The sequence below is a fragment of the Astatotilapia calliptera genome, chromosome 5, assembly GCF_964374335.1.
Source record: "Astatotilapia calliptera chromosome 5, fAstCal68.1, whole genome shotgun sequence".
NCBI lineage: Eukaryota > Metazoa > Chordata > Actinopteri > Cichliformes > Cichlidae > Astatotilapia > Astatotilapia calliptera.
In genome coordinates, this window is record NC_137426.1 from 14,586,415 (window position 1) to 14,605,361 (window position 18,947).

At 41.9% G+C, this 18,947-nt stretch overlaps 1 protein-coding gene across 8 annotated transcripts in view; it reads right to left on the minus strand.

The window, feature by feature from the left end:
* Positions 1-18,462, minus strand: part of flnba (filamin B a) — a 63,840-nt gene extending 45,378 nt beyond the window's left edge. For all 8 annotated transcript variants that reach the window (XM_026167367.2, XM_080301215.1, XM_026167366.2 and 5 more), the window contains exon 1: positions 17,964-18,462. In XM_026167367.2, the coding sequence (XP_026023152.2) occupies positions 17,964-18,255 (292 nt within the window). In that variant the 5' untranslated portion in view covers positions 18,256-18,462. The remainder of the gene's footprint in view (positions 1-17,963) is intronic.
* Between the last annotated feature and the right edge of the window lie 485 nt (positions 18,463-18,947).

Sequence of the window (18,947 nt, forward strand, 5' to 3'; positions counted from 1 at the left end):
CGTCTGCATGCATAAACAAGACGCACACTGACAAACACACTGCAGCGTTTAGCCCTGCATGACCTCACCCTGCTGGTTCCCAGGCAATGATGTCATCACAACCAGACCTGCCATGTGGTGAGGAAGAAGAGGTTGATCGAGAAGAGAAGAGAAAAAAGGGAAAAGGGGAGAAAACTGGAAAAGAGTTAAAGTGGACATGCAGCCACAAGCTCGCACACAAAGACGAAAGCAGCTGAAGGTTCAAAAGCTCCTTGAAGGGTTTGACAAAACCCTCAGGTGATGGTTGTGGAGGGGGAGGTTCAGACTATGTAACAAGTCCAAATATAAGAACGCACTTTTGTGCAGCTGTGCTTCATTTTCCACTTCGATGGATTACAGCTTGTGTGACAGAACTGGTGATGAACATCAATTAAAATAAAGTCAGTAATAGAAATGAGTCAGTTAAACTACCGAGTACACCAACACAAAGTCCACTGGAGTGCACTGGACAAACCTGTCATTACCTCATATGTATTAAATAACTTGAGACCATTTCTTGTCTTAAAATAAAAAAAATTAAAAAAAAATAAAAAAAAAATCCACCCCAGCCCAACATTACTCTACAGAAATGATCAACTTATTCACAGTTTCTGAAGTTAAGGCAGCCTAAAAACAGCCAAATCCTTTAAAACTCAGATAGAAAAATAACTAAAACCAGACTTGTTTAGTGACTGGATCATTTATTTATTTATTTTTTTTAATATATAGAAAAACAGGAGGAAGAAGAAGAGGGGCAAAAGATTAAAAGATGAAGAAATGGAGTGAGTAAGACGAGAAGCATTTGGGATATTTGCAGCCGAGCCAGGCTGCAGGAGGTTCACCGCAGTGATTATCAGTGAACAATCCTCAGTAAACCATCACAACCCCCCCACACCTCTCAAATTAAACCTACAACTAAATCTAAAACACGCACTGAACTCAGTCTGCCTGCATGTGCATCTGTGTTTTCAGACCCAGCAGTGTATCGTCTTCCTGTCATTCTGATAGTCATCATTAACTAAATATTTGGCACACAGTGGCTGCGCTAAACTCTGTCTCATGTCTGCTGCCACTACACCCAGACAAAAGATCACACTTCCTGCATCAAAAACAGCTCAGCACCAATTCACAATGACAGACGACATGACAATAGCTCCCCTTCATAAATGCATGATCAGCTGTGAGACAGTCCAGCGTCTGTGTGAGTGTGGGCCATTTTTCACCTCTGATGATACCGCAACATAATTTAAATCAGTCTCCATTGTTCCTGTTCACAAGTTTCATCGTTAGATATCTGAAAACACCCAAACAGTCAGCTGATAGGATAGTTGGACACGACGATCAAACCTTTATTGGGTTCAGGATACTGTGCCATGTTTTTGTTTTTCCCAACATAGCGCCACTTAATCTACTGTAGCCGCATCACTACAATACCCCAAAATGAAAAACAATCTGCACAGTTTCCTGTAAACTGAAATCCCTTTTTCTAATCATGTCTATTCAAACCAAACCAAAAGATTTCCACATGCACATGCAAGAGGTTTCAGTCAGAGAAACACATTGGGCACCTTCTCAAAGAGGTTTTAACCAGAGCTAAAGGGAGTTTGGGGTATTGTTATAAATCTTTCTTTACTATAAGTGAACAAAGTGTTGGTGATCAGCCCCAGAGGCTCACAGGAGTCCCAAAAACCTGGAGTTCGTTTTCTGTCTGGGTACCCAGCCATCGTTCAGATCATCAGAAGCTCCGTCCACCTTTTATGTCACCATTGGAAGATTCCTGAAAGCAGCCAGACCAAGAGGCCAGTAGAGGAACTGCAGCTTATAGTGCTTCCCACAATGGCTTCATTTTATTTTCCTCACAAAGGCACCAGTCTTTGTTGGAATCGGACTCGACAGGTGAGGAAGTGTGTGAACTTACCACCCATAGAGCCACAATAGCCTTATTAGGGGGAAATAAAAAGCAAATATCCTTAAAACGGCTGATTTTAGAGCGATTGTTTGTCATTCTGTTCCATGCTGACAAATTTCCTTCAGTGCTAAATAAAATTAAAAGAACCCAATTAGAGTAGCATAAATAAGTAACAAGTCTCAACTGTGACAACTCCAATCAAAAACAGGTGAAACTGTAGTAAAACCTCTAAATGTTTGGTGGATTTCAGCTGACATGTGCTTCTTCAAAGCTTCTCAGTGCAAAAACTTTTTTGTTGCATTTACAGCCGAAACAAACAAAGGTACTTTTCTGTGTGCAGAGAAGGGGCGAGCATGCGTGTAAGTCGATATCCCGGCCGCTCTCGTGTTACCTTTTCTGCAGCCACACTGAGGCCCGGGTCTCACACACATTAGCGTGGGAGGGAACGAAACTATAAACACCACAAACCCTTTATTTATGTGTATACATTAAACATCTTCAAGGTCGACATCAAATGCTACAACCGCACCGGGGGATCGTCCAATCAGAGCGCGCTGCCTCACATGTTCTCAGGCGCAGAAACTCGCCCTGGGGCCAGTTTTTTTTTTCCTCCTCTCTCAAATCCTCAGTTTGAGGAGATTTCAGTCACATCTGAATGAGACATTTGGCACACAGACAGCACATTTTAGCTTTGTGTGTTGTTGTGAGGCTACACTGGATTTTAGAAATGTCAGCACTTTATGTGTGTTGCATTGTTACACTTGTTATTTAACCTACTTTGTGCAAAGACAGGGAGGAAAAAAAAAGACATCCTGTGAGAACACTGACATTTTTAGACAAGAGCCTTAAGTGCAACTCCTATAGTGCAGTTGACCAAGAAGCATCCAGTCAGACCTTTAGATACTTTGAGTTAATACGACATTTTTAACTCAAATTTTCACCACCAGGACAGTATTTTACTAGCACAGTTTTGTTGTCAGGGTGTGTGCTGCTGATATTTTACTGTCGTTATTTTTGTTTAGCCCTACCAACATTTTAACAAGAGGCTTTGCCTTTTCTTGGGTCAGTATCCCAAAGAATGAGTAATTTTAATAACATGATTGCTTCATACAGGCAGCTGTACAAACTCCCGGGACTCTGGTGAACCCATGCCAATAGTAACAAAAATAAATAAAACAATACTAATAAATGAATAGATGGACATTGAGCAGTTTTAAAAATTTAAAAAAAAAAAAGGGGGGGCAGAGAACTACGTACTGGGGGAAATCCTCATTACAGAAATGTTCTTATGACTCGCCTGGTTGATTCATTCTGATATAAAGAGCAGTTTTTAACTTCTTCAAATTTCTTTAACAGCTTTAGATAATTCACAATGATTTAAACCTTCTAGACTTAACAAAAACTACCTTTACCTCTTCAGACAAACCAGGATTACACCAGTGAGTAAACTGACCGTCTATACTTAGACATTATTGCTTCTCAGCGAGGAGATGCGTAAGGTGGAGTTGAAGCTGGACCCCTTTGGATCAACAGTTTCAGCTAACCTAAAGCCGAACGACTTTTCCCAGTAATTTTAGTATCAGACAAATGCTGTAATGCAATAAAATCATGACAGTTTCCCAAAGTTGTGCCACTTTCCCAACACAAGGATTTGAGCAAAATCGTGAAGAGCTCCTCCAGTTAAGTCAGGAATAGAAAAAATAAAGCTCTTACTCTGAGAATCTTTGAGCGTTTCACAGAAAGTTACTTCTTCCAGTTTGCCACTTATACCATAACCTCACAATTTTAGACTAGACCAATAACACTGCAAAGAGTTTACATGGTCCAGAGTTACCCGGTCTCCACAATAACCTCAGTTCACAGGCTCTGAGGAAGAAATGTATAATTAAACCCACCGAATGACGAGGAGAACTTGGGGAATGTGCTGGTGTTTTTCGCACTGGTGGTTTTTATAGTGTGTTAGCGCGAGCTTGCTCTGACAGCGAAAACATGAAAGCAGTTTTGTCTTTCCCTACAAAAAGAGAAAAAAAAAGTGCTTTATGTTCCAACACCTTGGGTCATGCTTCCTTAATTTCTCTAATGCCATCCTTCAAGGTTGAAGAACCAAAGAATAAAACACTGCAGATGTTATCCAGATTTATCTAGTTATGCTTCTAGTTTTGGACTTATTGTATGTGACACATGCTGTGATCTGGTTGCAATTACTGATCTGGTTGCAGTTATTCTCAGTGATGACACACAACTCTACAGAGGCTGTAAACAGGGAGCTGAGGATGAGACTGCGGACTTGAAAACAACCTCATCTGGATGGCCCATGTTTCTGCTCCTCTACATGCTGACACAGTTCAGTCAAGCCACAGTAGCAACATCTGCAGCGAAGAGGAGCGAAGGCCGGAGCCATAAATATGACACCGCCATGATGGCTTGTTCTCCTCCTGGAGGATGGAAACCAAGGAAGTGAAACAGATGAAGGAGCAAACAGGTTTCGGTAAGAGTGGAGCGATGAGGTTTCAGTGAGCGCAAACACGGCCAACTTAAACACTCCTCCGTCCAATGACTCAGACACAGGAACCCTCCGAGAATCCTAAAAGCTCCAGTTTCCAAAGGAAATGAAAACAAATCATGAACTCTGCACTTAATTATGTTTTAAGTGCTGTGCTCAACTAAAAATCCACTGCTGTTAAATTTAGTGCGAGTGTGAAACTGATTCTCTTAAAAAGAACATTTAATTTTAGAAACTTGGTTCTGGAGACTGACGCTGGTTAGTCAGCCCAAACCAAGTTTCTGTGAGGTCACCTAAGAAGATGTTTGAAAGCAATCCTCATCCAATCAGCAGCTTACACGACTGATGTGGAAACTTAAAACCAGCACAGACCTTTAGTCATTAGGCTGATATAGTCTAATAACTGAAAAGTTGGGTTTAATTTATCATTTGTAACTTTTTAATATTTATTTATTTATTTATTATTAAATGTAATGAACACCAAAGATCGATGGGCAGCTGTGGCTCAAAAGGTAGACCAGCTCATCACTAGATCCTTCAGGCAAGGATGCACTGAACAGATGTTTGGATCACCCATTGAGTGATTGGGTATCCGAGACAACGGGCCTGATGCAAGGTCTTTGTCCCTCAGAGCACATCAAGAACTCAAACTGATATCCACCCACTTACATTTGAATGACAGTAGGATAGCTCGATACTGTATATGAATGCATTTAGAGAAAACTGGCAGGTCTCCATTTCATCCACAACAGATTGAACACATCTAATCCAAAACATTCAATACTGAAAGTGGTCCCCAAGTGTATATGGGGATAACGCTGAAGGAGAGGATCAGCCAAAGACAAAGTGAAAAGCATTACCTGGTTTCTGTCACAGAACTTCTACCATCACATCTCACAAGAGTTCTTTCCTGAACACCCTGAAGAAAGTCTTCTGCTCCCATCAAATACTGTAATAATTTTACACCAGTTTTCTGATTTATACAAGTATCACATGCAGTTCATTAAATGATCAGAAATGACAAGAAGAGGTGCACATTTATTCAGATAAATTTTTTATACTTCTTTAATTGGATGCTACAAAAAGAGTGACTAAATGTTCTGTAAGGTTGTGATTCCCGTGTGCTGCAACGTCACCTGCATTTCCTCACAGAACAATCTCTGACCTTTCTCATGGTACCTGAACACATCATGAGGCATGCTCCTAATGCTCCAAGTTACGTGACACTTCCTGTTTATTAACACCCATACTCATCCGCCACCCTCAGGTTACTTCGGCCAATCAGCAGCTCTGTTTACTGAGGTTGCCATGACAAGTAGGAAGAATGCGTCTCACTGGCCCGACCTTGAGGCCTTTCTGCCAGTGTTATCAATCACTCCTCTGTGTGTGTGCGTTCAGCCCCCACACCTCCATCTTTGCCTCGATACCGACTGTTCTTCACAGTGATGAGACTCAACAACAATGTCACCAATTCAGTTTCAGCCATTTCTGGTTTCTATGAAAGTGTTCATTCTGGAGCCACTGAATAACTAACCTTAAGAAAGTCTGTCAGTGAGCCAAAAATCACAGAGAGAGTCTGTGGCTGAAACCGAACATAAATGAGGATATTACAGTTTGAATTACTGTGAACTAATCAGAGTCAGGATGGTTGGGTACCAATGCTGCTGCACTGTTTTGGTTTGGTTTTTTGCAGTCATGTTTTCCCCATTATTCCAGGAAAACTAAGAAACCTCGGTCAGAGACTTTCTATAAAGTCTCAGTGCCTCATGCCATCTTTCAACATTTAGATGGCAAAGCTAATAAGCAGCAGAAATATCGGCCAGTGGCATCAGTACATGCCATCTTAGTGAACCTGTCAGTAGTAGTTGCTAGTGTTAGCTGATAACTTGACCCTCTTGTACAGGTATGGTCACTTCTGACTTTAAAAATAAATAAAAATTTTACAGCAGCCAAAACTCCAATGCCGACACCACAGTGGTCATGTCCACCCTTTGCATTAAGCATAAGGTGTGGCTGATTCTCAGTTATTCAGGTCATGGTGATCTTACGAGCTTAAAAGGAAAATACTTAAGTCCAGTCACTTAAGTTCTAAAACCAAAAAAGGTGGCGAGTCCCATGTATTTACCCTAAGGTATGAACCCTACAGAAGGTCATTGACCCATTACTGATCATCTGTGTTATCACATCAGACAGCGTGGAAAAAGGTGGGCGTCATTACCACCAGAGGTTTCGGGTTAAACGAGTAGATATCCCACCAAATCACAAACTATTGAGGTCACCTGACACAAGTTGCGAGTCGGGGTTGAGATGCTTGAGAAGGGATCTCAAGTCTGCATTTGTAGGTGGCTGTGAGTTTGTGTTATTCAAGGGACAGAGACGGCCCGTTTCGCTCGTCTTTCAAACCAACCGTCTCCTCAGTCCAAAGTGTGAATTCTGGCATCCACGAAAGAGTGGCCTTTGTCCTTTAGACGTACAGCTGAGTTTGTCGAGATGATCTTCTCACACAGCTGTGTTTCTCCCATTAATGTACTCGCCAGTTTTGCTGGCATCAAGATTATGATCAGGTCCAGGCCGGCAGAAGATTATAAAAACCGCAAGTAACATGACGTGCATGAACAGTTTCAGAGTTTGTGCTTCAGTGACTCTTCGACTGACAGCCGTTTCTCTTATCTGTGTTTTGAGCTCTGATAAAAAGTTTAGAGTGGTAAACTAACACACAAAAATGAAAACAGAAAACACCTCAGAAACAGAACATCCAGAAATCTGTGTCAAAGCCTGAACTTTAAACCGAGACCTGGCAGACAGAAACCAAACATCTATCAGCTGTCACAGTTCAACGAGGCGAGCTGGACGTGGACTGTTGTTGATACACATCACCATGGCAACAAATGGCCAAAAGAGAAAGGGTGAACTCAAGAGTGTGAGAGTGCGTGCACGGTGAGGTTTCTGCTCCCAGAGAGGAGCAGCCAGCCAGCAGATTAGCTAATATCTCACCGAGGGAGGCAGCACTAAATGCGCCGAGAGCGGCCCGACGCTCGTCAGCAGATATGAAGACGATGCGCATCTTCATTATGGATTTATCTGTCAATGATTAGTCATGTTACAGGAGTGTCAAATCCATTTAGTACAAAGTCAAGACTCAGAATCAATAAGTCTCGACTCCCGTTTTTCCAGGAAGTGTCAAGTTTTAAATTCTTTCATTGGAACATTTTTAGAAAAGCAGAAGCCTGACTGGATGTAAACGTAATTGCTGCGCACTCAAAAGAAAAAGTGAACATTTGTCTAAGATACTGAAGGGTACAGACTACACATATACAATATTGTATATTTGGGTCAGAAGGACTCAGTTTCGGTGTAAAAAGCTAGCTATTCCAGGTGGCATTAGATGAGTTTTTTCCCCAACTTTCAAAACATTAGTCAACATTTTCCTGTGACAGTTCCCAGAGTCCTAAGGCATTCCAGTCAGTCGTCCTTCCACGCAGGTAGCAGTAAAAACAGCAGGACAAGAAGAAATCTAATCTTGCAGATCCAACTTTGTGTCAAGGTCCAGAAAGACTAACACTTTCAATACAGGCGATTCTTTTTAATACAAGTGTGGCAGCTCTGAATTCACTAAACGTCATACAACAAGTGTGTTGAGGTCTTCTATGAGTTTACTGAACTCTATTGAGTTCCATGTCTGATCAGTCACATTCAGGGGGTCACGCTAGGTGAAGCAAAGGATAAAAGCAGGATTTTTTCATTTTTCCCCTCATTTGTGTCTCCATCCCGCCCATGACCTAACAGTCAACCTCAGTACGCCATGCTCGAGTACAATAATTTCCTAAAATGTAGCTGGATGACAGGAGCCAACAGAGGACACAGCAGTGCATCTTTTGCAGAACAGTTTTAATCTTTGAGGTATACTGTCAATTAGGCGTGGCATCGAGCAGGACAAGAGGAGGAAACAATTAGTTCTTTGTTTTAATAAACCGTTTCAGTCCCTTCACTGTGAGTGTGGGGCATTTTGATTAACAGTAGATCAAAGTATAAAGATTTCACACCATCTCACATCTGTTGTGAGACATGAGAAACAAAGACTCGAAAGAGCACAAAAAAACCCCAAAACAAAAAGCAGGACTGATTGTCTGCTGCCGATTGAACAACCAGGAAAGTTTGACATTCTGAAAATGCAAACAGAAGTGGAAAAATTCTCCCACTGAAAGCTGGGGTTGTTCTTGGAAAAACAGGGCCTGGAGGCACCACAGGTTAACTCTGCATGTAGAAGAGGTCACGCCGCCTGATTAAGGTCACACCTGAAAGCTACAGATCCCGTCAGGCCTGTTCTCACCTGGTTCCTCTCACACTGAGGCAGATGTAGAACAGCACTGCAAACGGGGACAGAAACCAGTTGAAGGCAGGATTATTCAACTAAATTTACCAGCACAGGTGACGTCATATTCCTGACACAATAAATGAAGAAACACTAATCGGGGCAAGCACAGGCTAAGAAGAGCATGCAAGCAATGCTAGCTTGTAGAGTGTTAGTAATGATCAGACAGGGACATAAAACAGACTACAGCTACTTCTCCATTCCAAAACACAAGCTTCCATTATATGATTTTGTGCAATTACACAAAAGCTGCACTAGAAACAGGAAGCAGAGACATTTCAGGCTTCCATAAAAGCAAAACGTTATTTAGAACTTAAATTTTGCTCAAGTGACAGAACTGTCACTCTGAAGGCAAGGCTGTGAATATTTAAAGCTACACCTAGAGAAAGAAGCACCACTATCTTATGTGCTCTGGTGCAAGGTTATCCTGGTAGCAATGTAGCTATTTATCTTTCACAGCATGCAACCATCGAGGTACCCGTCTCGTCTGCATTTTACTTTAAACATAAAATGTTATGCAGAGCGTGTGAATTTATCCAAACAGTTGTTCTTTTGTTCAGATGTGTGTTTAGTTTTCACACTTGAGTCACACCAGTAGCAGGAAAGCCACTCAAGGTAATTATATGCACTGCGAGTCATTTATGCAGCTTTAATGTTGGACATGTATATAAAAAATTAAAAAGATTAAAAAAAAAAAAAGTATTTGGCTCAAGGCTAAATACTTACCTCTGCTCGCCTTACAATTTGTCCCAGGTGGTTTGTTTAATTGGTGGCGTTTAGCACTTCTGTTATGCATTCACGCTGGTTTTACACAGATTTCCATCCAGTGTTTCCAAATCCTAAATTTGTTTTTCCATGCAGTTATTCCTCGTTTCAGCCTCAGCAGAAACCTGATAAACTAGATGTACACAAACTGCTAATAACAACGCAACACCTCCATTACACCCATCGTGATTTTTTCCAACTCCATATTGTTAGTCTATAAGCTTTGCATGATTCCCAGTTCACACTAATGCCATTTGTTTCATTCAGGGCCACAACACATCCCCTGGGTTCAACTGCCTGAAACTATTGCCTTTCGGCCATCTTTCTACTGTTTGGATGCCCCTCATGGTCAGACATGGCCCATCTTTATAGCAGTTTGAAGCAGAGAAGAACTACTTGTACAAACAAGCATGTTTTAATGAGCATGCGCTGTCTGCACACACGGGGGACTAATAAAAGCGCTATACAAATACAGGCCATTTACCATTTACTGTGTCACAATGTATATAAGGCAAAGAACAGCTAAGAAGCCCCAGTGACTCAAACTGTTTTAGCCAACATAGGATTAACAGATGAGCAAGATAATCCAGATGTTTTTCTCCAACTTAAACTGATCACGTCACAGCTACTCCATAAATCCATCAGCTTTCCCAATCATGATGCAGCACACCGGTCTGCACAAGTGGATGGGCCAACGCCTTTTGTACACAACACACCTCTCAACTCACTGGCCAATGTCCAAAAAGAGGTAGGCAAAGAAAGTGTGCATATAAGGTGTCGCAATCTCAGAATGATGATTCCAGCTCCAAACAGACACACAAGGTTCATTCAGGGATAGATTTCTCTCTAAGGCGGTAAAGATTTGCTTCTTAAATCAAACTCCTGTCAGAGGATAAACACGGCCTCTGCAGAGATTCGGGAACCTGCAGAAAAAGGCGTTACAACACGGCAACTTCGCAAGCTCCAGCTTCATGAACAGTTTTCACCTGAACCATGCTGCAGAAACAAATTAGTCATCTGGACCAGACATTTAGCCGGCTGCATTAAATGTATTCATTCACACATACACAGAAGTTCAACTTTCAAGTCCAGTCAAAGTTTATTTTTAAAGCACATTTTAAACAACCTCAGTTGACCAAATGTCTACCAGTTAAAGAGAATGTACACTATAAAATAACCACTAAACACAATATACACTTAAAAACCAAACAAACCAAATAAATAAGACTGTTCTTGCTTGTTTTTGGGACTTGCTGAGCAGCATATACTGGCTTTTATTATCCACATAAGTTTTTAAGAGTGTTGAGGGCCTGGGCAGCTTATATGTGAAAAGGTGAGTTGCTCCTAAGATTAGGAGCTACCACTGAAAAAGCTCTATTGCCTCTGCTTTTAAGCCCGGATCTGGTAGGATTTCACTGCGGTTGCACTGCCTAACGAAGCTTAATAGTTATTCCGTAAACTATTAGGAGTTAAATATGAGTGATTTCACTTTGATTGTCCGGCATATCTAAAGGCCACGATGCATAGCTGAATTAAGTGGAAGCTGAGATGCAGAGGATGGGGGCAGAGGCACAAAGACAAAATACGCCAGGAAACCGGTGGGTGTTCCTGTGTTTGCTGCTCTGCTGCCAGCTGAGGAGGAAACCCGCTGCTGTACAAAGTAGTGCTTTTTTTCCCTTCGTCTTTTTTGGTCAGCCAACCCAAATTTAGCATTGTTGGTGTGACATTAGCTCTGTAGGAAATAACTACATCTTCAAGCTGACGCCAGTGTACGAGTTTCCAATCGCCAGAGGTTAAGAAAAAACAAACTACGCCACAATCAAATGACTTTAACGTCTAGACGGCTAAGCTCGTGATCTCTCAGTTCAAAGTCCAGGTAACTTGTGTGACTCCATCCTCCTGCTTACAAACACCTTCTCTGTGACACTGCTTGAAAACTGATAGGCCTGTTCTAAAAATCATACCCTGCTTTATCCTCTTCGAGCACTAATGAGGAGGCAATATTTACTGAATCAACATCACCATGCTGTCAGTGAGACTTGAAACCAGCTATTCAGACAATAAACTAATCAGGAAAGTGTTTACCAAGGTCGTAAATAAGATTCAAGTCACTCCAATTCTGATTTTATGATAAAGGAAATTTCTTTGGCAAATTAAATAAAAGACAGAAAATTTAAGATTGCGGTGAGAATCTAAGCATACAAAACCGAGCAGCTGTGGTGTAATCGATGTGCTTTATTGCTACCACTGTGACATTTGGTGTTTAAACATGACACAGATGCCCTGAACCCCGGCAGTCACTGAAAGCAGTCGACTGAGGAACTATTGATCTGCCTGGAGCTCGAGGAGAGGCAGAAGAGAGCCTGAAAGCACAGCGGCAGCTGTCCCTGAACCAAAACTTAAAATTAAACAAAGTGCATTCAAGCTCTGAAGAGGTCGCACGCACTGAAAATATTCAGTGTGCATTAGAGACAAAAGCCAGGGGCCTTCTTCAGGGGTCCCCACACCACAGCAATACATTAACAGAGCTGAAAAGGATGTGGAGTTACATCACTTTGGCCACATGCCAGTCTGTCTTCTCCACCCTCCCAGTCTGATGAGCAACTCCGTGTGGAGTCACTTCTGGTTGCTGAAGGGTTTCCTAACTATGGGGCTGGGTTGTGATATGAGCTACGAGCTTTGAGATGGCCTCGCCTCTGTGACGGAAACGAGCTTCCAGTATGCAGTAAGTCACATCGCCATTGGAGGAAATTCAGTTTTATTCAGCTCACCACTTATTTTTTGTGGTGGGAAATTAGCTTGTCCCTGAAGCTTGCACTGAATCTGTAGTTTCTCCTTCAACCAAACCCTAACCAGCTGCTCACCGACTGAGTTTTAACCCTTTGAAAGCAGAGTGGGAGCAACCTTTTCAAAAACCCAGTGGTTTCTGGCATATTTCAGCCTGCTCATGTAACAAAATAACTGTCTGCGCATCAGAAGTTAAAAGAGTCATTGCTGCAGTGTAGCTTCCCTTTGAAAAACACAAAAAACTACTGATATATACTGAACTGTGAAAACCCATCATTAAGGCTAAAGGGGAGGTTGCCTTAATGATGGGTGACAAGTCACTTTGTGGTGACTTTTCAGCTTTCCTTTTTGACATTTATAGTTTAGGACCAGTAAACTCTTCCCTAATCTTTCAATAAGACATTTTTAATCTTAACAGATAGGTTTAGTGAAACTTTGTGCTCCATTTTTGTTTTATTTAAGAGTTTCCTCCACACGAGACGCAAAACATGCGCTGCACTTTTGTGGCGTGGTCTCAGGTGCAGACCCTTAACGCAAACACGTAAATGGAGTGAAAGTGTGCAGGTGAGAGGGTGATGAGTTTAAGGCTGTTTACACTAATCCGGATAAATTTGAAAATGGCGTTTGTCTAAAAACGCTCTGCGTAATCTTAGTTTTATTGGTCACGACTGCAACACATGACTAAAATACGTCATCGTTTTTGAAAAGGCTCCAGGTTCGTGGTCCACACTGACGTGAAAACAATGTTTTCAAATGTATCTGCTTTGGAGAGCGTTTTCAAAAAGCTCAGTTTTCCTTGACCAAAAACGCCGTCTCAGTGTGGACGGAAGGCCAAATCTGAGAGAAAAAGATGAATTTTCAAACGAAAGCGTATGAGTGTGGACATGGCCTAACCGAGCTTCCACACGCCTGCCCTCCCTCACCCCTTCCTACTTGGCTCATATGCTCCACCTGTCATGGTGGTGAGGTATCTGACAAGCTGTCGGCACCTGTGAAAACACACCGGAGCCTCTTAGACGTCCAGGTGGGACCTGAGCACATTTTCACACTGATGTCGTGTGGACTTTCTGTAAAATGCGTCACAGTGAACTCAGACTACCGAGTATTGCACTGACATGCAAACATTTGTGAGATGTTACATGTGTTGCGAAACACGACTTTTAAAACGAGCCAGTACTACCTGTGCCACAGATGGCACGCCCTTCAGACTGCAGCTGAACAATAAAAAGTGAAAGCAGCTGGAGCGCTGCGCATAAATGAACAACCAGACGTGCAAGAAGGTGGTTTTGGATCAGCTCCAAATGGCCTGTCTGAGATCTGGACATGCTTCACTTCCACAAAACCAGAGTCAACGTGCCGTTTAAGCGTTCATTTAAAAAGCTAATCTAATGTTAAATCCACCTGGTGATTATGAACTCTCCACAGCTAACAGGCTCCTTTTACCCCATGAAGAAAAATGAAAAACAGGTTTGACCCAGAGATGTGCTGAAAGTACATCATTCCCTTCTCCTTATCTGGCTTCACTTATTCCAACATCGATCAGGTTAATTGGAATAACCGATAAGCCAGCTCAGGGTTTATCAATGTAGTTATGAGCACGTTCACCTGAAAGAGGAAACCATGTGACTGCTCAGTAGGCAGCCGTACCTGCTGATCTCTCTTCCTATTCTGAACATAACGTGCGATGGAGCAGGTGAAGTCTGCAGCACAAATTCCCCCCCCCCCCCAATATGAATGAACCACATTTTTAAACCTGAAAATTCAGGATTAAACCTGAAGTTCACTCGCTGAGCCCTCAAATCCTGCTTCATCGTGCAGGCCTCTGATGTCCTACTCTGTATCTGCAGGTTTACGAGGGCCATTAAAGCAACATGATCACATGAACTCATGACATCACATCAGGATAAGAGATGGATGTCAGAATGAGAGATCAGCAGTTTGAACCCTTTCTCTGTTACAACAGAGATATTCCTGAACACACAGAGTTCAACAGCTTCTGTTTTGGAACAAATTTTTCGACCAAATTTAGCCATCAGCTAACCCTTTTGTATTCAAAACACTTCCTCAAACCTAAACCCGTAAGGCAGGCCGATGGTTCCCATCACTCAAGATCTTTGATAGAAGAGAGCTGATCTTCCTTCAGCTCTCTCTCTCACCAATAATCAACTACTACTTAAACAAGAGTTTGTTATAATGAACACACTATAGGTTACATAAAGTCACTGTCAGCAGGCACTGAATATTTGCCTTCTTCATAAAAGGAGGTAATCACAGTCTTCTGCTTCATGTCTGAAAGCTGAAACAGGACCAGCTCTGCCCAACTGTGTGCACGTCCCACCCAGTCAGGCAGTCATTTCCTTTCAAGTGTGGAAAAACCAACTGTCCACCACAGCGTTACGTAGCTGAACGCACTCCGACCTCAGCTCACTCGGCGTGGTTAGTTTTTTAGGTGTCTCCCTCCCTCTTCAACCAGAGTTCAGATGGAGACGTCTGATTAGGTATAAAAGCTGCTCTGGTCTCAAATGAACTCGAAAGCAGGCTGTACGCAGCTCAGCTGTGGAAACGCGACACATTCAGGCTTCTGAGAGACGTTCTGGACACAATCTGTTAGTCTAAAGTTAACCACTCGTTTAATCTCAGCAGCGGCAGGTCATTGAGTTATTTTAGACTCAAACTGCACTTTGATTTTATTACGAAAACTGCTTTCTTACATCTCAGAAATATCACCAAAGCCTGACTCACTATTGTTATTAAAAACAGAGTGCATTCATCTCTAGCTGGATCAAGGTGATCCCCCCCCCCCCCTCTTACAAAAAGATAACCAGCAGCTTGTTCAGGACTCTGTCAAAACATTAAAATAAATGAGGTACAGCTATTAACTCATGCTCTGAATCCATTTCATGTAAGTAGTGGTGCTATTTATAAGAGCTGAACAGGCAGGTGACCTTCAGGTGAAAACGGCAGATAAACATTTCGTCAGTTTGTCAAGGACTCTTATTTTTCTGTGTTTTTGTTATTATTTGTTATTATTATTTAATATTAGTGACTTTTGTCTGTTATGCCCTTTTCAGCCTTTAAAGTATGACACTTATAAAAATAGAAAAGGCTAGAATAGCCCTCTACTGTCATTGTACAAGTACAATGAAATACTGGCACTGACTCGACTTGGTGTCACGTTTTGTGTTTTGTTTAACTGAACGATTCTTGAACAGGATGTCGTGCTGGACTGAACGCAGCTCCAATGAAAAGACCAAAACTCACCGTCTGGGAAACAAGAACCCAGACTACTCGTCACATCACAAAGCACACACACCTGGTCCTGCCAACAGGTAACCACAGGGAGGAGATGAGATCATTTTGCCTCAGAGATGACACTGACTCAGGCTGTGAATCAGCTCGTTGACACAGACCAAGGATGGGCACCAACCTCGGAGGACAGGAGTGAAGCCAGTGCACAAAGTGCAAACGCATTTAGTGAAAATCAAACGGCAGCCGCCGCTTTACTCGGCACTGCTGGGATGGAAATTTGAAAATACCAGTGTTGGTGCAGATGACTAAATTCTTCTTTCATTTTGTTTGGGATTAAAATCTCACATTTTAAATGTTGAGATTTTTTTTTTTTTTAAACACAGGAGTAAAAAAGAAAAATCTTTGACCAGTTTGACTACAATTCCCATAACAGCTGGGAGAAGGTCCAACTTTCATACATGATGCCTCCAGTTTGTTTTAAATGTAGGTTTTCTGTTATGAATGTGTGAAAGCCAAACTGAGGGAGCTAAAACTCATGGGGAAAAAATATATAAAGAAAATACACCTCTATGAAAGATTGGAGAGATTCTTCTGTTATTTTGTCCACCATTTACACCAGTATGAACAGCAAAACAGCTCAGCACCCTCAAAAAACATGAGCAGAGAGCCAATTAAGCAGCTCTCTACCTGACACCAAACACCTTAAAATGTCTCAGAGAGCAGAAATAACCATCCATATGCACAGAGGATCCAGAGACCATGAGTTTAACTCATTTTCATTCATTTCATAAATGAAAACTCAGGTACAAGAACAAAAAGGTGTCCTGGGAGTAACGAGCTTTTGTTTTTCCAAACTTTCAGGGACAGGTACTCTTGCTTCATCAAGTTTATGCTGATTAATCTAATTATTTAGAGCATTTAGATTTGCAGTGAATCGCCAAGCACTGAGATGAGATGTGCAAAACAAGCTAAAAGGGAAGCAGAGGGAATTAAAAAAAAATTAAATAATTTATTTTCTCCTCTATATCTATCTATATCCATTTCCTCCCCACTGACTCATCAATTTCATGAGTGATGATTAACCCTCTAAAACATTACCTTAAGGGAACAAAAATCTACTATTTACAAAAGGGACGTAAACTACAAACAATGGAAATTAAATTCAGGTGTGGTTAGTCACCCAGCAAAGAGCAGCTTGTAAAGAACACGAAGCAGAATGACTGCAAAGCAGATCAAAAAAAAAAAAAAACTGGGAAGGGGGGAAAGAGCTCTTGAACATCATTCAGCTCTGACTTTGATTTCTTTGAGTCCGAGGGTGAAATATTTGAGGAGACTTGAGTTCTCCACGAGGTCGGCCTCATTAACACAGGTGTGTCCTCACCTCTGTGGGAGACTGCTCATTAAAAACACACTCTGCACCCACAACACGCCAAACTCAATTCAGAAATCTGTCACTTAACGCTGCTGTTGACAGAAAAACAAAACAAAACCATTCACTTAATCAGAAATTACCCTGAATGCCAAGGCCAAGTTTACACCCACGTTTCTACGACTCTCACACGACCCAGATTTAAACGTTAAAATAAATAAAAATAACCTAAATTTAAAAAGCAGTCCAAGTATTTTTGATGAGTTTACGCCGAATTAAAGGACATCCGCTAGTTCTAAAGGTTTTATTAAATCGATTCAACATTACTTTAATATCGCAGATAAACGCGCGACATTATTAAAAAGATCATTTATCGACGACGTTTTGCAAGGAGTTCTTGTCGTACACTGCTCTACACGTACAGAAGCCACCGGGAATGTGAATTTATTAAATTACGGATAATTTAAGCAATAACGTTTCTTCTACCTTTCGCTACAGGCTTACTTTGAGTGCATAATGGTGAACTTTATCAGCTTTTAAGAGACTCAAGTTCCCCAATGCCTCACCTTGCTAACCAAACGCTACCAAGCGGGCAATAGCGGCGCCGTGAAACTTACAAATCTGATATTTTACAGAGAATATTTGTGCTATCTGGGTTAAAAATCTCTGCCGAATTGAAGAGTGTCCAAAATTATCAAAAACCTGCATTTGCAGTCAGGTGCGGCGTTTGTTCTCGCATAGAAAAGCCAAAGATATAAAATGCCTGAATTTTAAATGGTAGCCCGTGCATTCCAGGACAGAAGACGGGGCGATGAGGCTTTAAACCTGGAATAGTGAGTGAAAACTGGATGAAAACTTTACTCTGAGAAGAAATATTGGATATTCCAGTATCCCTGTCGTGTGCGGACTCTTTTATTATGTTACAAAGTTTTGTCGGAGGCGCACAGCTGAGGAGGAAGCTTCCAGATGAATGAATGGACCCGGTACTCACCTATGGACACAAGCTTTATGTTCTCCTTTTCCAGGAACTCAAGAGCCACCGACACGTTTTCCAGCTTCATCTGCCTGAAGGTGGGCCTCGGGTGGTACTTTCTGTACATCTTCTTGTGACTGAGGACCTCCAGCAGGGCGATGAGCCTCAGGCCGTCGCCCAGGTCCAGCTGCAGATCCACGATCCGCTTGTTGACGCACTTCAGGTGCTCGTTGATCCAGCGGGTAAAGGTGTTCTGCTGGATCTTCTTCCACGGAGCGTCCTCCGCCAGGTCCTTCTCTGTGGCCGGCATCTTTGATAAGTTTCCTCGCTGACTGTGTGTAAGTCTTCTGGCACGGAGATGGGTAAGAAATTACAGAAAGTTAACCGGTAAGCCTGCTGTGTTGCCGCGTTGTTTCCTCGGAGCTGCTGCAGCTCGGTCTGAACTTTCTCCGCACTAATGCCGCTGCGTTCAGGTGCTGCTCGGATTAATCAGCTTCTTCTTCTTCTTCTTCGCGTTTGTCTGAGTTGCTAGTCACCGTCAGCGACGTTTTACCGCCTCCCAACGGCATTGAAGTCCATTAAAGTCTATTTATTTTCCGCACCTTGGACACAGATGCAGACACTACACACAGAGTAGTTATAGATTCGGTTTGAATATAAATACATGTAAAAACATAATTTCATATTTCTTCTAACCTTTGTGTCAATGAGTTTCACCTCACATTCTGTAAATTTAGTTATTTATTTTGCATAAACCTTCATTCATTTGAGTTTCAGGCCCTCACACATCCATTTGGGTGGGTTGAAATTCGAGGCTTTATTTTTTCCAGCATTTTTAAGCCCTCTTACCTTTTTATTACTGTGGTCTGGCAAGGTTACATGTGAGAGGATGGACCTTCATAACACTCAAAGCATTTCCCATTTATTTGTTCATTGTGGAGAAATTGTAGCAAAGAAGATTTCCAGCACATTAAATATTTTTTGGAGTGGAGAGCAGAGGGT